The following is a 17,662-nucleotide window of genomic DNA, read 5'->3' as shown; positions in this document are numbered from 1 at the left end:
CATACACAACCGAAAAAAACCCCACCTTCCATCCATTTCTCTATTCCCCTTTGCAGCAAAGCTCCTCCTCTAACAAGACTCACTGTCCCCACTTTGTCCCCTTCATTCTCTCTTGCCCACCTTTCCATCCACCAAACTGCACTTGTCAAGTCACCAAAGACCGTAGCACTTCAAAGGAGGAGTCACTTTTCAGACCCTCACACTCCATCTATGGGCAGCACTGGAAGGCGTTGGTCACTCCCTCCCTGAAATCCTTCCTTTGCTTGTCTTCTGGGACACAACTTCTTCTTTTTTCCCCTCCCCCATCCTTCTCCAAAGCTGCTCTGTTCCAGTCTCCTCTGCCAGACGCTCTACTTCCCTAACTCTAAACACCCAACGAACCAGGCTCAGTCTCTGGATCTTCTCTCCTCTATCTGCCCTTAGTTCCCAGGAAGCCACATCCAGTCTCATAGCTTTAAATACCATGTATAAACTAAGGACATCCAAATTTATACCTCCATTCCATGCCTCTCCCTGAAATCTAGACCGAGCTAATTACCTCAAAGTCTGTGACTAAATTTCTGATACACACTCCCCATTAATCCTGCTCCCTCGATCTTCCATGTTTTATAAAGCCAAGGTTCTGTCTCTCCACTGCTCAAACCGCAACCCTGGGAAGCATCTGGCTTCTCCTGTTCTCTCACACAGCCCATGCACTCCAGCTCATCCTGCCACTGACACCTGGAAGATCTCTGCAAAGGCTGGTTGCCTTCACTGCTATTGCTCCAGCCCGCACCACCAGCAGCCCTCATCTGGACTCTTGGGAGGGTCCTGACCAGGCTCCCTGCTCCCACCCTTGCCCCCAGCCACACTGCCACAGGCTACTTTCCGGACACAGAGCCACAGCAGGTCTTTTAAGATATGTCAGGCCACAGCACTCTTCTCAAAACCTTTTAAGTGCTTCTTACCTTCCTCAGAATCAAATTCAACATCTTTCCCCAAGTTCCTATGAGTCCCCTTGTGAGTGGCCACCTTCCTGCCCCACCTCACAGTGCTCATCCCCTAGCTTGCGCTCCAGCCACATGCAATTCCCTGCTGTTTCTCAAACACTGCTCCTGCGTCAGAGCCTTTCCCGAGGTCTCTGTCTGCCTGGCTATTTGCAAGACTCAGGGCACACCTCATTCCGGCATGCTCCAATGCCAACAGACTAGACAGCTCAATCCGGGCACCCTACACGTAATCAAACGCTCCAGCCCTCAGACCCTGCTTCATTCTTCTTCACTTTTTTGTGTGTATTCTCTGTCTCTTTCTGGTAAAATACACACTTTTTATAAGCTGGGACCGTTTATTTTGTTCATTTGTTTTGTTCACTTGTTTGTTTTGTATACCTTAGCACAATGCCTGGCAGACAGTGGTTACTTAAGATACTTCCACTGGATACATAAATGAATATTGTTAGGTAATCAAAAAATAAGCCTCTGTATGCGTTATGGAAAAAAATCATGGCAACATTCAAAGGAATAAAATATTGTACTAAACTACTTTAAGATAGTGTCTTGACTGAGAGCTTAGAATGCAAAGAAAAGGGAGACTCACTTCCTGATCACCATTTTGGACTCTGATGAACTTTGGCTTCCATCTTCTTCACAGTTTGGACTTGTCAGGTTTCCATACCTTTAGAGATAACAATGAACAAGCAAGCAAAAACAGTCAGTGGTGTTGGAAAGTAACTCTATTCAACTTCGACTACAAAGTGACAGTTATACTTTTCAGAAGTAATTAAGGAAATATATATCTATGAAATAGCATTGAAAATGATGCAGTATTATTGATGGCTACTTAATGGATATATCTGCATATTCTAAACAGAAAAGTCATTTAACAACCAATCACACTACTTAAAACTTTCTCTTGATATTAACACTTAACATTTATTGACTTTTTAAGATTAGAGTGTTCTTCTCAGCAGGAGAATCGGCTATTACATGATATGAAAAAGGCAGACTCCTCATGAACTCTGTAGCACACCAAACCCACCTGCATGTCTGTCCAACCCCTCTGCATGTCTATGCAAGCACAGCATCCACACTCATGCCACACAGGAGCACAAACTGATGGCTCCAGGCTATACTTAAGAGTCTGGTCTCCTTGAAAATAAGTCCTGTTGTAGAGGGATTATGGAAACAACTCTGGACCCTAAAATTAAGGCTGGGATAGAGATAAGGACTATAGTAAAAGCTCTCATGTCTTAGCAACCAGGAGAGCAGCTGTAGCTATACTAAGGCCAGGTTGCTCTAGACACAGCAACTGGGGAGGTGGGGTACAGGGGTCTGATTTTTGGGAAAGCAATAGGTGCTTAAATTTTAAAAGTTTTCTCATTACCAATTCAAAATTTACTCAATAATTCATCAGTCCCTACTTACACTGCTAGCTGTTTTCCCAACTCCACATGTGAGCCAGCCTATTTCATACAAATATATCATATTTTGTTTGGTTTGGAATGTAAACTTACTAAATGCACATTAAATTATTGAGGAGTCTTTAATTAACTTATAATGCCTAGACTATTTCTTCAGTTTCTCCTTCCATCAACACAGAATCCAGAGATTCCTTGGAGTTTCACAAGTGAGTTGTCTGTCCCAAAGTTTTGATAAATTCTATAACTGATGAGTTTACATTTTTAAAGAGCACACTTTTGTTCTCTACTAATGGGATTAAAGGCCCCAGTACCCTTATGGTTCCTTGTTCCTAGGACTTACAAATCCTTTTAAAAATAAAAGCCCACCATCTGGTTTGACCCAATGCCAGTCCATCTGGTCTCCCTATCATCCCATCCCGGTAGGTTCCAGTTTGTGCCCTTAGGCACCAGCTCACCCATCCACCTGCTCCTTTCTCTAGTTCATCAGCCTTATGGATTTTTTGGCCTCCCAAAGATATTTTCCACTGGTCTCCACCCTCTCTTTTGCTCTTCATTCTGTTCTGCACCTGCTATTTAGAAGGTTTCCAGGGCTACCCTTTGCTCTTCCTGAGATAAGAACTCAGATTAAGATTTACTCAACCCCACGTGAGCAAGGCAAGGATGGAAAACAAGATTCCTAATAAATAAACAGACTGAGATTTTTTCAGCTCTATCCTTGGCCAACATCATAGCAAACTATGTCCTCGTGCTCTCTCACGCAGCAGGCTTGGTGGTTTATTTAAGTAGGAGAGATTACCGTGGGTGCAATCAGGAGTGGGATTTTGGAAAGCCACTGTATCTTCTATGTATCTGACTAGAAGGATCCATAAACTCTTCTCTTGCCATCTCTCAATGACTAAATGTAGGACTCAATCTTTGTTTTTGTTACATTCCATGTTAGTCCATTAATTCCCACTCCAGTTACTGTGGAAATATCACATCTTTTTATCTTTCAACTGGAAGCTATGAAAGGTAGATATAAAAAGGGAAAACACCACGGAAAGATACACATTTTACTGCTCCTGATAGTCCTCTTTTCAAAGTGGTTTGTACTAAAAGTTCCCAGATCTCTCTATTCTTTATCTTTGCTTTAGCTTCTCCTCTATTCTGCTCTTTTCCTGCATTCTTCAGACTCGGAGCTGAGGTGCAGGTTTGGATGGCACCAACACCTATCACAGTTCCTCCCCAGAATGTGACACCAAACGTGTAATGAGATAGTGTCAAGAAAAACTAAGTAACTTACACTGGTGAGCCAAGTTCTCTCTCATTAACTAACCTGGTAGCATCTTCTGAGAAATGGCTCAGAAGACCACAGAAGTATTTTTCCTGGCTACCAGAGTGTCTATGCTTTCGCAATTGGGATCAGAGTGACTGCTTGATAATAACTTGGAGACCAATAAGGGCCATGGATAAAAAGGCACGTGTGGCAGAGCACACCATGCAGTTGCTGAGGCTCAAATCTTGCAGACATACCAACTCTTCTCCACCCAATCCATCAGGAAATCCTTTTTGCTCTGCCCTTCTAATATATCCTGAATCCAAACACTTCTCATCACTTCCATTGCTTCCACCCTGGCTCCAACTACACTATCTTGGATAGTGTAAATCAAGTGTAGCCTAAATCAATACAAACACCACCTAAATGGTCCCCAGCTTCTGACCAGCAGCCAGAGCAATCCTGCTCTATGTAGATCAGATCATGTCACTGCTCCACTCAAAACCCTCCCATAAAAAGTCAAACATGGTGGCACATGTCTGCAATCCCAGCTACTCAAGAGGCTGAGGCAAGAGGATCTCCTGAGCCCAGGAGTTCAAGTCTAGCCTGGGCAACACATAGCAAGATCCTGTCTCTCAAAACCAAAACAAAAACAAAAAAAAAAAAAAAGAAGAAGAAAAAAACAAAGAAAAAGAGAGAAACCCTCCCATGACTCCCATCTCACTCTGAGAAAAGGCCAAAGTCCTATGTGTCTCACAAGGCCCTAAATGATCTGAGGAGACCTCCTCCCACACCTCCTACAATTCCTCAGCCCTCACTCCCTTTCCAGCCTCAACAGCCTCCTCCCTGCTCCACCCACACACTGGGCATCCTCCTGCCTCCAAAGCTGTGCCTGCTGCTGCCTCCTCCCACACCTGTGCCAAGCGTTCACTCTCTCAGCTCCTCAGGTCTTTGCTCAGGTATCACTTTATCAGTGAGGCCTTCCCAGACCGCCCTATTTAGAATACAAACCAACTGTAACATCAGCCCTTCCCTCCTTTACTTTTCTCTATGGCTTTTAACACCTTCTGATATACTGTGTAGCTAATTTTGTTGTTGTGTTAATTGTACATTAGAAAATAAACTCCAGCAGAGCAGGATATTTTCTTTTTGCTCACTACTCCTTAGAGCTGGCACCCAACTCTTTAGTGCCTGGCACCCAACAGGCATGTGATGGCTACTTGTTGTCAGTGCTCTTTTGGGGTTTCAGCAGCAGACACAGTAATGGACCTCCCAACTACTAGGTTCAGATTTGCCTCTGCAAAGGCATCATCTGGCCTTATTTATGCTTCTACAAGTGTCAAGCCCCATTTCTAAGGGGTTCGGAGCATAAACGTTTTAAGATAGCTGTGATTATTCCAAAAATCTACAATTAAAAAGAAAAAAAGTTTTAAGATGTTAGAGTTGAGATCTTAAAGGTAAAAACTATTAAAATGCGAAACAAAAATATATACACTATTCCAAAGAAGTATTTTATAAGTGAGATAAAAGGAAAGAGCCTATAACCTTGTGGAACTTAAAGGACTGGAATGGAGATGATTATTTGCCCCTGCACCTTTCTTACTTGTTTTTGTTTGCACATTCAAACAGGGTCTCACTCTCTCACCCAGACTGGAATGCAGTGGCACAGTCATGGCGCACTGTAGCCTTGTCCTTCTAGGTTTGAGCAAGCCTCCCACCTCAGGCTCCTGAGAGGCTGGGACCACAGATGCATGCCACCATGCCTTGCTAATTTTTTTATTTTTTGTAGAGACGAGATCTCACTCTGTTGCCCAGGCTGGTCTCGAACTTCTGGGCTCAAGTGATCCTCCCGTCTTGGCCCCTCAAAGTGCTGGGATTACAGGCATAAGTCAACATGCCAGGCCATCCTTGCACCTTTCTTGTCATTAAGGAGAATTAGTGTTTTACAGAAAAGAAACTAGACTAGTGTTGAGATCCAGAACTCTTTAATGTTCAGGCTAGGTCCTTTGAGAGTCAGTCCCACTAGATTAAGAAGGTTCCTTTGATGTTTTCCTGGACCCTCTCATAGCTTCCCATCAAAAATCAAAGCCAAGTTCAATTCACTTATTCCAGGGTAGTAAATAAAGTGTGTGTATGAGTGTGTGTGTTTAATTAATGGCCATAGAACAGCTACTGACAAACCTGTCAACAATGTCGTGTCCAATTTCTACAAAGCCTCCCTAGGATTTAAGATCAAAGCTCCAACCTCTTAAGAAGGCTTACCAATGACCAACTGCTCTTCTTTAAATGGTAACTCATAAAACTTAAAATACAAATTGTTAGAATGACTTTTGATATGGTTTTCTCTGTTATCACAAGGCAAAAGAAAAATTTACAAATGTCTCCTAAAGTGCAGCCTTAAGCAATTATTTACTGCAGCCTAAAAAGTAATAGAAAAGGGAAAGAAAAAACCAGTACAATGTTTAACTGGTTCTTAAATATTTAAACAGGAAACAATTATTTCCAGAGAGGATGTCTGTATTCTTTGTAGCCTATCTGGTAAGATGAAATGTTTTATATGTGTTTGAAGGGGAGGACCAGGTGTATCTGTGGTTCAAAGAAACCCTTAGATAAACTTGTACTCAGGGACAGTCTCTCTAGTGGGGGCCCTTGATAACCTTTGCTCCCCAACAGGAAAGTCTCAGTAACACCAGATCAGGAGGGGGGTGATCCTAAAGAATCTCTCAGGTTCTGCTTGATTCTGGCAAATGATCCAATAATAATAGCAGTTAATAATTATTGGGAACTTACCATATGTCAGGCACTGTGCTAAGGGCTTTATGTGACTGCTTGGTTTAGTTCTCCTATAATTCTATAGAGTGGTGATATTCTTTTTTTTTTTTTTTTTTTTTATTTTTTTTATTATACTTTAAGTTCTAGGGTACATGTGCATGACTTTTATATCATGTATAACTCCCCAATGCAATCCCTCCCTCCTCCCCCCTCCCCATGATAGGCCCCAGTGTGTGATGTTCCCCTTCCCGAGTCCAAGTGATCTCATTGTTCAGTTCCCACCTATGAGTGAGAACATGCGGTGTTTGGTTTCTCTTCTTGTGATAGTTTGCTAAGAATGATGGTTTCCAGCTGCATCCATGTCCCTACAAAGGATGCAAACTCATCCTTTTTGATGGCTGCATAGTATTCCATGGTGTATATGTGCCACATTTTCTTAATCCAGTCTGTCACAGATGGACATTTGGGTTGATTCCAAGTCTTTGCTATTGTGAATAGTGCCGCAATAAACATACGTGTGCATGTGTCTTTGTAGTAGAGTAATTTATAATCCTTTGGGTATATACCCAGTAGTGGGATGGCTGGGTCATATGGTACATCTAGTTCTAGATCCTTGAGGAATCGCCATACTGTTTTCCATAATGGTTGAACTAGTTTACAATCCCACCAACAGTGTAAAAGTGTTCCTATTTCTCCACATCCTCTCCAACACCTGTTGTTTCCTGACTTCTTAATGATTGCCTTTCTGACTGGTGTGAGATGGTATCTCATTGTGGTTTTGATTTGCATTTCTCTGATGGCGAGTGATGATGAGCATTTTTTCATGTGTCTGTTGGCTGTATGGATGTCTTCTTTTGAGAAATGTCTGTTCATATCCTTTGCCCACTTTTTGATGGGGTTGTTTGTTTTTTTCTTGTATATTTGTTTGAGTTCTTTGTAGATTCTGGATATTAGCCCTTTGTCAGATGAGTAGGTTGCAAAAATTTTTTCCCATTCTGTAGGTTGCCTGTTCACTCTGATGGTAGTTTCTTTAGCTGTGCAAAAGCTCTTTAGTTTAATTAGATCCCATGTGTCAATTTTTGCTTTTGCTGCCGTTGCTTTTGGTGTTTTAGACATGAAGTCCTTGCCCATGCCTATGTCCTGAATGGTACTACCTAGATTTTCTTCTAGGGTTTTGATGGTATTAGGTCTAACATTTAAGTCTCTAATCCATCTTGAATTAATTTTCGTATAAGGGGTAAGGAAAGGATCCAGTTTCAGCTTTCTACTTATGGCTAGCCAATTTTCCCAGCACCATTTATTAAATAGGGAATCCTTTCCCCATTTCTTGTTTCTCTCAGGTTTGTCAAAGATCAGATGGCTGTAGATGTGTGGTATTATTTCTGAGGACTCTGTTCTGTTCCATTGGTCTATATCTCTGTTGTGGTACCAGTACCATGCTGTTTTGGTTACTGTAGCCTTGTAGTATAGTTTGAAGTCAGGTAGCGTGACGCCTCCAGCTTTGTCCTTTTGACTTAGGATTGTCTTGGCAATGCGGGCTCTTTTTTGGTTCCATATGAACTTTAAAGCAGTTTTTTCCAATTCTGTGAAGAAAGTCATTGGTAGCTTGATGGGGATGGCATTGAATCTATAAATCACCTTGGGCAGTATGGCCATTTTCACGATATTGATTCTTCCTATCCATGAGCATGGTATGTTCTTCCATTTGTTTGTGTCCTCTTTGATTTCACTGAGCAGTGGTTTGTAGTTCTCCTTGAAGAGGTCCTTTACATCCCTTGTAAGCTGGATTCCTAGGTATTTGATTCTCTTTGAAGCAATTGTGAATGGAAGTTGATTCCTGATTTGGCTCTCTGCTTGTCTGTTACTGGTGTATAAGAATGCTTGTGATTTTTGCACATTAATTTTGTATCCTGAGACTTTGCTGAAGTTGCTTATCAGCTTAAGGAGATTTTGGGCTGAGACGATGGGGTTTTCTAAATATACAATCATGTCATCTGCAAACAGGGACAATTTGACTTCTTCTTTTCCTAACTGGATACCCTTGATTTCTTTCTCTTGCCTGATTGCCCTAGCCAGAACTTCCAACACTATGTTGAATAGGAGTGGTGAGAGAGGGCATCCCTGTCTTGTGCCAGTTTTCAAAGGGAATTTTTCCAGTTTTTGCCCATTCAGTATGATATTAGCTGTGGGTTTGTCATAAATAGCTCTTATTATTTTGAGGTACGTTCCATTAATACCAAATTTATTGAGCGTTTTTAGCATAAAGGGCTGTTGAATTTTGTCAAAAGCCTTTTCTGCATCTATTGAGATAATTATGTGGTTCTTGTCTTTGGTTCTGTTTATATGCTGGATTACGTTTATTGATTTGCGAATGTTGAACCAGCCTTGCATCCCAGGGATGAAGCCCACTTGATCATGGTGGATAAGCTTTTTGATGTGCTGCTGAATCCGGTTTGCCAGTATTTTATTGAGGATTTTTGCATCGATGTTCATCAGGGATATTGGTCTAAAATTCTCTTTTTTTGTTGTGTCTCTGCCAGGCTTTGGTATCAGGATGATGTTGGCCTCATAAAAAGAGTTAGGGAGGATTCCCTCTTTTTCTATTGATTGAAATAGTTTCAGAAGGAATGGTACCAGCTCCTCCTTGTACCTCTGGTAGAATTCAGCTGTGAATCCATCTGGTCCTGGACTTTTTTTGGTGGTAGGCTATTAATTGTTGCCTCAATTTCAGAGCCTGCTATTGGTCTATTCAGGGATTCAACTTCTTCCTGGTTTAGTCTTGGGAGAGTGTAAGTGTCCAGGAAATTATCCATTTCTTCTAGATTTTCTAGTTGATTTGCGTAGAGGCATTTATAGTATTCTCTGATGGTTGTTTGTATTTCTGTGGGGTCGGTGGTGATATCCCCTTTATCATTTTTTATTGCGTCTATTTGATTCTTCTCTCTTTTCTTCTTTATTAGTCTAGCTAGCGGTCTGTCAATTTTGTTGATCTTTTCAAAAAACCAACTCCTGGATTCATTGATTTTTTGGAGGGTTTTTTGTGTCTCTATCTCCTTCAGTTCTGCTCTGATCTTAGTTATTTCTTGCCTTCTGCTAGCTTTTGAATGTGTTTGCTCTTGCCTCTCTAGTTCTTTTAATTGTGATGTTAGAGTGTCAATTTTAGATCTCTCCTGCTTTCTCTTGTGGGCATTTAGTGCTATAAATTTCCCTCTACACACTGCTTTAAATGTGTCCCAGAGATTCTGGTATGTTGTATCTTTGTTCTCATTGGTTTCAAAGAACATCTTTATTTCTGCTTTCATTTCGTTATGTACCCAGTAGTCATTCAGGAGCAGGTTGTTCAGTTTCCATGTAGTTGAGCGGTTTTGATTGAGTTTCTTAGTCCTGAGTTCTAGTTTGATTGCACTGTGGTCTGAGAGACAGTTTGTTATAATTTCAGTTCTTGTACATTTGCTGAGGAGTGCTTTACTTCCAATTATGTGGTCAATTTTGAATAAGTGCGATGTGGTGCTGAGAAGAATGTATATTCTGTTGATTTGGGGTGGAGAGTTCTATAGATGTCTATTAGGTCCGCTTGGTGCAGAGATGAGTTCAATTCCTGGATATCCTTGTTAACTTTCTGTCTCGTTGATCTGTCTAATGTTGACAGTGGAGTGTTGAAGTCTCCCATTATTATTGTATGGGAGTCTAAGTCTCTTTGTAGGTCTCTAAGGACTTGCTTTATGAATCTGGGTGCTCCTGTATTGGGTGCATATATATTTAGGAGAGTTAGCTCTTCCTGTTGAATTGATCCCTTTACCATTATGTAATGGCCTTCTTTGTCTCTTTTGATCTTTGATGGTTTAAAGTCTGTTTTATCAGAGACTAGGATTGCAACCCCTGCTTTTTTTTGTTCTCCATTTGCTTGGTAGATCTTCCTCCATCCCTTTATTTTGAGCCTATGTATGTCTCTGCATGTGAGATGGGTCTCCTGAATACAGCAGACTGATGGGTCTTGACTCTTGATCCAGTTTGCCAGTCTGTGTCTTTTCATTGGAGCATTTAGTCCATTGACATTTAAGGTTAATATTGTTATGTGTGAACTTGATCCTGTCATTATGATATTAACTGGTTATTTTGCTCGTTAGTTGATGCAGTTTCTTCCTAGCCTCGATGGTCTTTACATTTTGGCATGTTTTTGCAATGGCTGGTACCGGTTGTTCCTTTCCATGTTTAGGGCTTCCTTCAGGGTCTCTTGTAAGGCAGGCCTGGTGGTGACAAAATCTCTAAGCATTTGCTTATCTGTAAAGGATTTTATTTCTCCTTCACTGATGAAGCTTAGTTTGGCTGGTTATGAAATTCTCGGTTGAAAATTCTTTTCTTTAAGAACGTTGAATATTGGCCCCCACTCTCTTCTGGCTTGTAGAGTTTCTGCCGAGAGGTCTGCTGTTATTCTGATGGGCTTCCCTTTGTGGGTAACCCGACCTTTCTCTCTGGCTGCCCTTAAGATTTTTTCCTTCATTTCAACTTTGGTGAATCTGGCAATTATGTGTCTTGGAGTTGCTCTTCTGGAGGAGTATCTTTGTGGCGTTCTCTGTATTTCCTGAATTTGAATGTTGGCCTGCCCTACTAGGTTGGGGAAGTTCTCCTGGATGATATCCTGAAGAGTGTTTTCCAACTTGGTTCCATTTTCCCCCTCACTTTCAGGCACCCCAATCAGACGTAGATTTGGTCTTTTTACATAATCCCATACTTCTTGCAGGCTTTGTTCATTCTTTTTCTTCTTTTTTCTTTTGGTTTCTCTTCTCGCTTCATTTCATTCATTTGATCCTCAATCGCTGATACTCTTTCCTCCAGTTGATCGAGTCGGTTACCGAAGCTTGTGCATTTGTCACGTATTTCTCGTGTCATGGTTTTCATCTCTGTCATTTCGTTTATGATCTTCTCTGCATTAATTAGTCTAGCTGTCAATTCTTCCACTTTTTTTTCAAGATTTTTAGTTTCTTTGCGCTGGGTACGTAATTCCTCCTTTAGCTCTGAGAGGTTTGATGGACTGAAGCCTTCTTCTCTCATCTCGTCAAAGTCATTCTCTGACCAGCTTTGATCCGTTGCTGGCGATGGGCTGCGCTCCTTTGCAGGGGGAGATGCGCTCTTATTTTTTGAATTTCCAGCTTTTCTGCCCTGCTTCTTCCCCATCTTTGTGGTTTTATCTGTCTCTGGACTTTGATGATGGTGACGTACTGATGGGGTTTTGGTATAGGTGTCCTTCCTGTTTGATAGTTTTCCGTCTGACAGTCAGAAGGACTGTCTGTTGGTCTGTTAGAGATTGCTTGAGGTCCACTCCAGACCCTGTTTGCCTGGGTATCAGCAGCAGAGGTTGCTGAAGATAGAATATTGCTGAACAGCGAGTGTACCTGTCTGATTCTTTCTTTGGAAGTTTCCTCTCAGGGGTGACGCCACCCTGTGAGGTGTGGGGTATCAGACTGCCCCTAGTGGGGGATGTCTCCCAGCTAGGCTACTCAGGGGTCAGGGACCCACCTGAGCAGGCAGTCTGTCCGTTCTCAGATCTCAACCTCCGCGTTAGGAGATCCACGGCTCTCCCCAAAGCTGTCAGACAGAGTCGTTCGGGTCTGCAGCGGCCCCGCTCTTTCCCCTAATGGACTGCAGCTGTGCGCTGTCCGCAGCGGTAGAGTCTACAGAGACAGGCAGGCTTCCTTGAGCTGCTGTGAGCTCCACCCAGTTCGAGCTTCCCAGCGGCTTTGTTTACCTACTTAAGCCTCAGCAATGGCGGGCGCCCCTCCCCCAGCCTCGCTGCTGCCTTGCGGATAGATCGCCGCAGACGGCTGTGTTAGCAGTGAGGGAGGCTCCGTGGGCGTGGGACCCTCCGGCCAGGTGTGGGATATATTCTCCTGGTGTGCCTGTTTCCTTAAAGCGCAGTATTGGGGTGGGAGTTACCCGATTTTCCAGGTGTTGTGTGTCTCAGTTCCCCTGGCTAGGAAAAGGGATTTCCTTCCCCCTTGCGCTTCCAGGTGAGGCGATGCCTCGCCCTGCTTCAGCTCACGCTGGTCAGGCTGCAGCAGCTGACCCGCACCGATTGTCCGGCACTCCCTAGAGAGATGACCCCAGTACCTCAGTTGAAAATGCAGAAATCACCGGTCTTCTGTGTCGCTCGCGCTGGGAGTTGGAGACTGGAGCTGTTCCTATTCGGCCATCTTGCTCCGCCCACCTAGAGTGGTGTTATTCTTATTGCTATTCTACAGATGAGAAAAATGAGGCCCACAAGGCTTAAATTAAGTAACATGCCCTCAAAGATACAACTAATACGTGCAGCAGGGATTTCAACCACGACAGTCAGAATTCAGCAACCAGCCTCTGAATCACTACCCTACCATATAAGCTATAGTGAGCCTTTCATTCATTTATTCCATCATTCATTCTTTCACTCATTTAGTCCTCATTCAATGAAGATTATTTACTAAGGACTATGTACAGGTACTATTCTAGACATTGAGGATACAGCAGCAAACAAACCAAAGTCTCTGTTTTCATGGAGTATACATCGTAGTGTGCGGGAGACAAACAATAATAATAAGTTAATATATACTAAGTCAGAGAGTGAAAAGCACAATGGAGAGAAATAAAGCAGGTCATGGTGACCCAGTATAATGGAGGGCCAGAGGTTGGGTATTTGGGGAAGGCCCAATGTGAATGTGAACACAAAGTAAACTCTCCAGAAAGTGAGGAAGTGGGCCCTGCAGATCTCCAGGGAAAGAGCCTTCTAAGCAGTCCGAAGAGCCACCGCAAAGGCCTTGGAAGAGTGGCAGGAGGATATTTCTAAGAAACATTAAGAGGCCAAGGAGGGGCAGAGCTGAGTGAGCGCGAATAGAAAATGAGGCATAGAGGTGACAAGGACAGATCCTGAGGGCCTAGTAGGCTGTGGCAAAGACTCTGGTTTTACTCTTCTATCTTGCTTACTGCTACTTCTACTGAGCCTGGAATAGAGCCTGTACAAAGTAGACAATAAATATTTGCTAAATGAATTAACACATACCCTCTTCTACCATGAATAAAAGAAAGGCTGGGGTGGGAAGAGTTGGGAAGGAGGTACTTTACTGGGGATAGTGAAAGAACAGAAAGGAGGAAGTAAAGGAAAGAGACCTCACATGAAGCTGCTGACTCAGGGACTCCTGGGAATCTTTTCTAATAAACGCTGGCCTCAGAACATCTTAGGCATTTTTCTGTAACTGACCCAAAAGAACACAGGTCAGGTATGAAAAAAAATGTTCAGAAGCCAACCTTGACTCCAGAGAATGACATGGGTGAAATAGCCTGCAGATGTCTGGTGAAAACCTTGGTGAAGACTTTGGATTGTATCCACAGACCAGCAAGACGCGTGGTTTTAATTACTCTGAATACTATCCTCCATGGCAGGCACCTCTCGGCCAAGTCTGACCTGAGAACTGGGTCACAGCCACCAAGCCTACCTTGGAAAGGTCTCGTTACCACTGTGAAGTTGCTTATTCGAGGGGAAAGACGAAGGTCAAAAACAACAAGGCAAAAACTCCTTGTTCTCTTGAAGGAAAGGAAGGGGCCAACAAGACTGAGCCGAGAACCCTATACCGTGCTTTCCATTTGTTGAGGGCTAGTTCTCTAGGCCATTTTTCCATGACTAGAAAAAGCTAGAGACCCAAAAAGAGCTGCCCTCCTCCCCTCTAGGCCTTTGCTGTGAAGGACACTGTACCTTCCTTGTTCTTTCATTGTCCACATTATCTCCATACTAAGTCCCTGACACTTAAGGCAACATTAACAGCAAAAAAGTACCAGATATTTCTGCCCCACTTGACAGTTACAAAATGCGATAACATTTTCCTGGAGAATAACCTTTCCTTCCAGCCCTTAACCCACAACTGTCTAAAGAGGAGATCAAGAAAAGGACACTATTCATCCAAGGGAAAGAAAAAAAGGTCTCTCTTGCTACAACTTATATCTCATGCAGATTTAAAATTATTTAAGTATGTTGGCTCTCACACTCTTGCTATAAGGTTTCTTCTATTTTCCATTCCAAGCCTCTGTCATCCGTTTCTTTTCTCTGGCCTGTTTCCTGCACTCAGAGCTTGGTGGCCCATCATTAGTTACTCCTTCCACTTCTAGTTCACAACAGTGCTAAACCACCAACTGCAAACACGTCTTGTTAGTGCACTGCAATGGATGCAGCTACAATGATGGACAACAGAAGAAACAGGTAGATGGGGGTAGGGAGGAGGCAGCACTCAGTCTCTGTTCATGAGTCTAGATTTTTCTCAGGTTTAAGATGAATTAATACATTATTAACAAATCAGTACAAGCCTGTGGCTCATTTTCCCCAACCACAAAAAGTTGCTATTGCAGAACTCTTCAAGAATCTTATGAAACATGCTTTGTAACATCAAATACAATGAATATGAGTTTAGTATCATGGCATCCTTTCATTTTCAAGGATACTTTTCTTTTTCTCCTATAGCTTACAAAAACTCAACATAATATTAATTTATCTAAATGGGGTGCTTACTGTTAGCTTTAGTAGAGGTCAAAGACAAAAGAATTGTGTTCCCCAGGACTAGGGGCCTAATGGCACTATCAAGGGCTAAGTTCACAAAAAATAAATGTAAAAAATTTTTTCAAATGTGATATGAAAAACCAAATTAACTCAAAACCACCAGTATCTTCCCATTTTAGATGTCCCAAGATACTTTCTAAAACCATTAAATTTACCTGAATGAACCATGAAGCGTAATTTTAGTTAGTTAAATTGATTGGTTTACTTTTCAGAGCCACACTTAAGATCTGTGCTCCAGTTATAATAAAGCTAGGATCAGTGCCCGCCTCTGATTCATAATGACCGCCTATGTATCCCCTGTCATCATGCTAGGGACACTTTGCCTAGGGGATCATAACCCAGGGTCCCTGGATGAATTTACAGAAGTCTGGGAAGTCCCTAAATTTTATGAAAAAAAATCTGACATTCTCTTTTTTCTAAAGAGAAGGTCCATAGTTTTAGTACATTCTTACAGGGGTTTGTGATCAATCACTCCCACTAGCTACTGAAAAATGGTCAAAACCACTGCTTTAAATGATCACCTAACTGTCTAGTTACTAACTCAGTTACCACCCATTACATTTCAGTTTCTTGTCAGTTTTGTTTTGTAGTCTCCAAATGTAAGCACACTTTTTTAAAAAAAAAACCTGCTGGGCAATTTTATATTCTTTTCAAAAAAAGGATAATTGCATGTCCTTGCCTCCCTTTGCCAAGTGAAATAAAAAAACAATCTACTTCATGGAAACATTTTTATCTCTTAGGTCTGTAAATCCCATTTCAAGAAAAGAAAGCTAGCCTGGTTATGATCTGAGGCAAAGTCTCTGACAGCATCCCTTCAGTGTCTACTTTAACAAAACCATCGGCCGGGCGCAGTGGCTCAAGCCTGTAATCCCAGCACTTTGGGAGGCCGAGGCAGGTGGATCACAAGGTCAGGAGATCGAGACCATCCTGGCTAACACGGTGAAACCCCGTCTCTACTAAAAAGTACAAAAAACTAGCCGGGCGAGGTGGTGGGCACCTGTAGTCCCAGCTACGCGGGAGGCTGAGGCAGGAGAATGGCGTGAACCCGGGAGGCGGAGATTGCAGTGAGCTGAGATCCAGCCACTGCACTCCAGCTTGGGCGACAGAGCAAGACTCCGTCTCAAAAAAAAAAAAAAAAACCATCACTGTCGTCCCCCAAGCTAAGGCTCTGCAGTCGCCACATGTTCCCATCCAGAATTCCCATAGTGCTGGCAGGTGAGAGTTGGGTCCACTTGGCAAAAAGTAAATATTTCCCAAAGGCCACCAACCCAGCAGGGAAGAAAACTTATTTCCATTTTCCCTCAAGTGATTATGGTTGGATATAATTCTCAAACAGCACCAGATTAAATTTTTCTAGTAACTGGCATAGTTACAGGGAGAAAATAATAACAATGCCCATCACATTCTGGCTCCGGCTACGCTTCCTGGAGCTGTGTGTGGACTGAAACTGAACAGGGCATGATGTCCTGAACAGAACAAAGATGAGGGTGGACACCAACCTTCAACATCCTTCAGCTTATGGCCACTAGATTTTTCAGAGTCAATCTCCCTGACAAGAATTCCTTGTTTCTTATGTTTCTTATGTTTCTTATTTGTGTTGCTGGAATAAATTATTACAAACTTAGTGGCTTACAGCAATACAAATTTACTATTTTATAGTTCTGTAAGTCAGAAGTCCAACAAGGTTAAAATCAAGGTGTTGTCAGGGCTGTGTTCCTTTCTAGAGGTTCTAGAAGAGAATCCGTTTAATTCCCTTTTCTAGCTTCAAGAGGCTGCCTGCAGTCTTTGGCTCAAGGCCCCCTTCCTCCATCTTCAAAGCCAGTAACATAGCATCTATCTGATCCCGTTTCCATCCTCGTATCTCTTTCTCTGTCTTCTGCCTCCATCTTTTACATTTTTAAGGACCCTTGTGATTACTCTGGGCTCACTCAGATAATCCAAGGTACTACTAGTATCCATTTGGCTACTACTAGTTTCCATTTGGCTCTGTGGGGGGTTACTAAAATTAATGAAGAGAATGGTATGGAATTATTTTGAAAAATTTCCTATATAAGTGATGGAAGTTAAACATTAATAAATAATTCTTAGAACAAATGAAAAGTTTAGAAAAATATCAAATTATGAGTTTATGTTCTGTTTAGGACCTCATGCCCTGTTCAGTTTTGGTCTACACACTCAGCTTTAGGAAGCATGGCTGGAGCCAGAATGTGACTAGCATTGTTATTATTTTTTCCCTGTAAATATATATATATATATATATATATGTATATATGTTAAGGTTTTATATATATAATATTATATAATATCTATATATATATATATGTTCTGTTATGTATGTGTGTGTGTATGTGTATGTGTATGTAATCCATCCAAGTTTTGGGGGGTTTTTTTGTCCAGGAAGTCATCAACACCCAGACCTAGAGAAAATCTATTTAAACTCATCTGTTCTAGCAAAAATCTTAAATAGCAGCCTTCATTTACTAAGAAATTCTCACCCTAGTCAGGATACTCAATATGATGGTATGTTAAGCTAGAAAGGAAGCAAAGCAATGTTAAGATTTCCTGAAAGCTTTTCTTCTAAATAAATGGGATGTGCATCCTGGAGCCACCAACCACTAAATCTCAACTGTTCCATGCATGGGTGGGTTGCAGGGAAGCACAA

The 17,662-nt window shown here is 42.1% G+C and overlaps 1 protein-coding gene across 6 annotated transcripts in view; it reads right to left on the bottom strand.

Moving 5' to 3' along the window:
• Window positions 1-17,662, bottom strand: part of RGL1 (ral guanine nucleotide dissociation stimulator like 1) — a 296,651-nt gene that overhangs the window by 62,100 nt on the left and 216,889 nt on the right. For all 6 annotated transcript variants that reach the window (XM_033198856.1, XM_033198860.1, XM_033198857.1 and 3 more), the window contains one exon: window positions 1,576-1,653. In XM_033198856.1, coding sequence (XP_033054747.1) covers window positions 1,576-1,653 — 78 coding nt within the window. The remainder of the gene's footprint in view (window positions 1-1,575; window positions 1,654-17,662) is intronic.

Source organism: Trachypithecus francoisi, unplaced genomic scaffold, assembly GCF_009764315.1.
Source record: "Trachypithecus francoisi isolate TF-2019V2 unplaced genomic scaffold, Tfra_2.0 Lachesis_group5, whole genome shotgun sequence".
Classification (NCBI taxonomy): Eukaryota; Metazoa; Chordata; class Mammalia; order Primates; family Cercopithecidae; genus Trachypithecus; species Trachypithecus francoisi.
The sequence above is the reverse complement of the archived record's forward strand: the minus strand, read 5'-3'. Positions and strand labels throughout refer to the sequence as shown.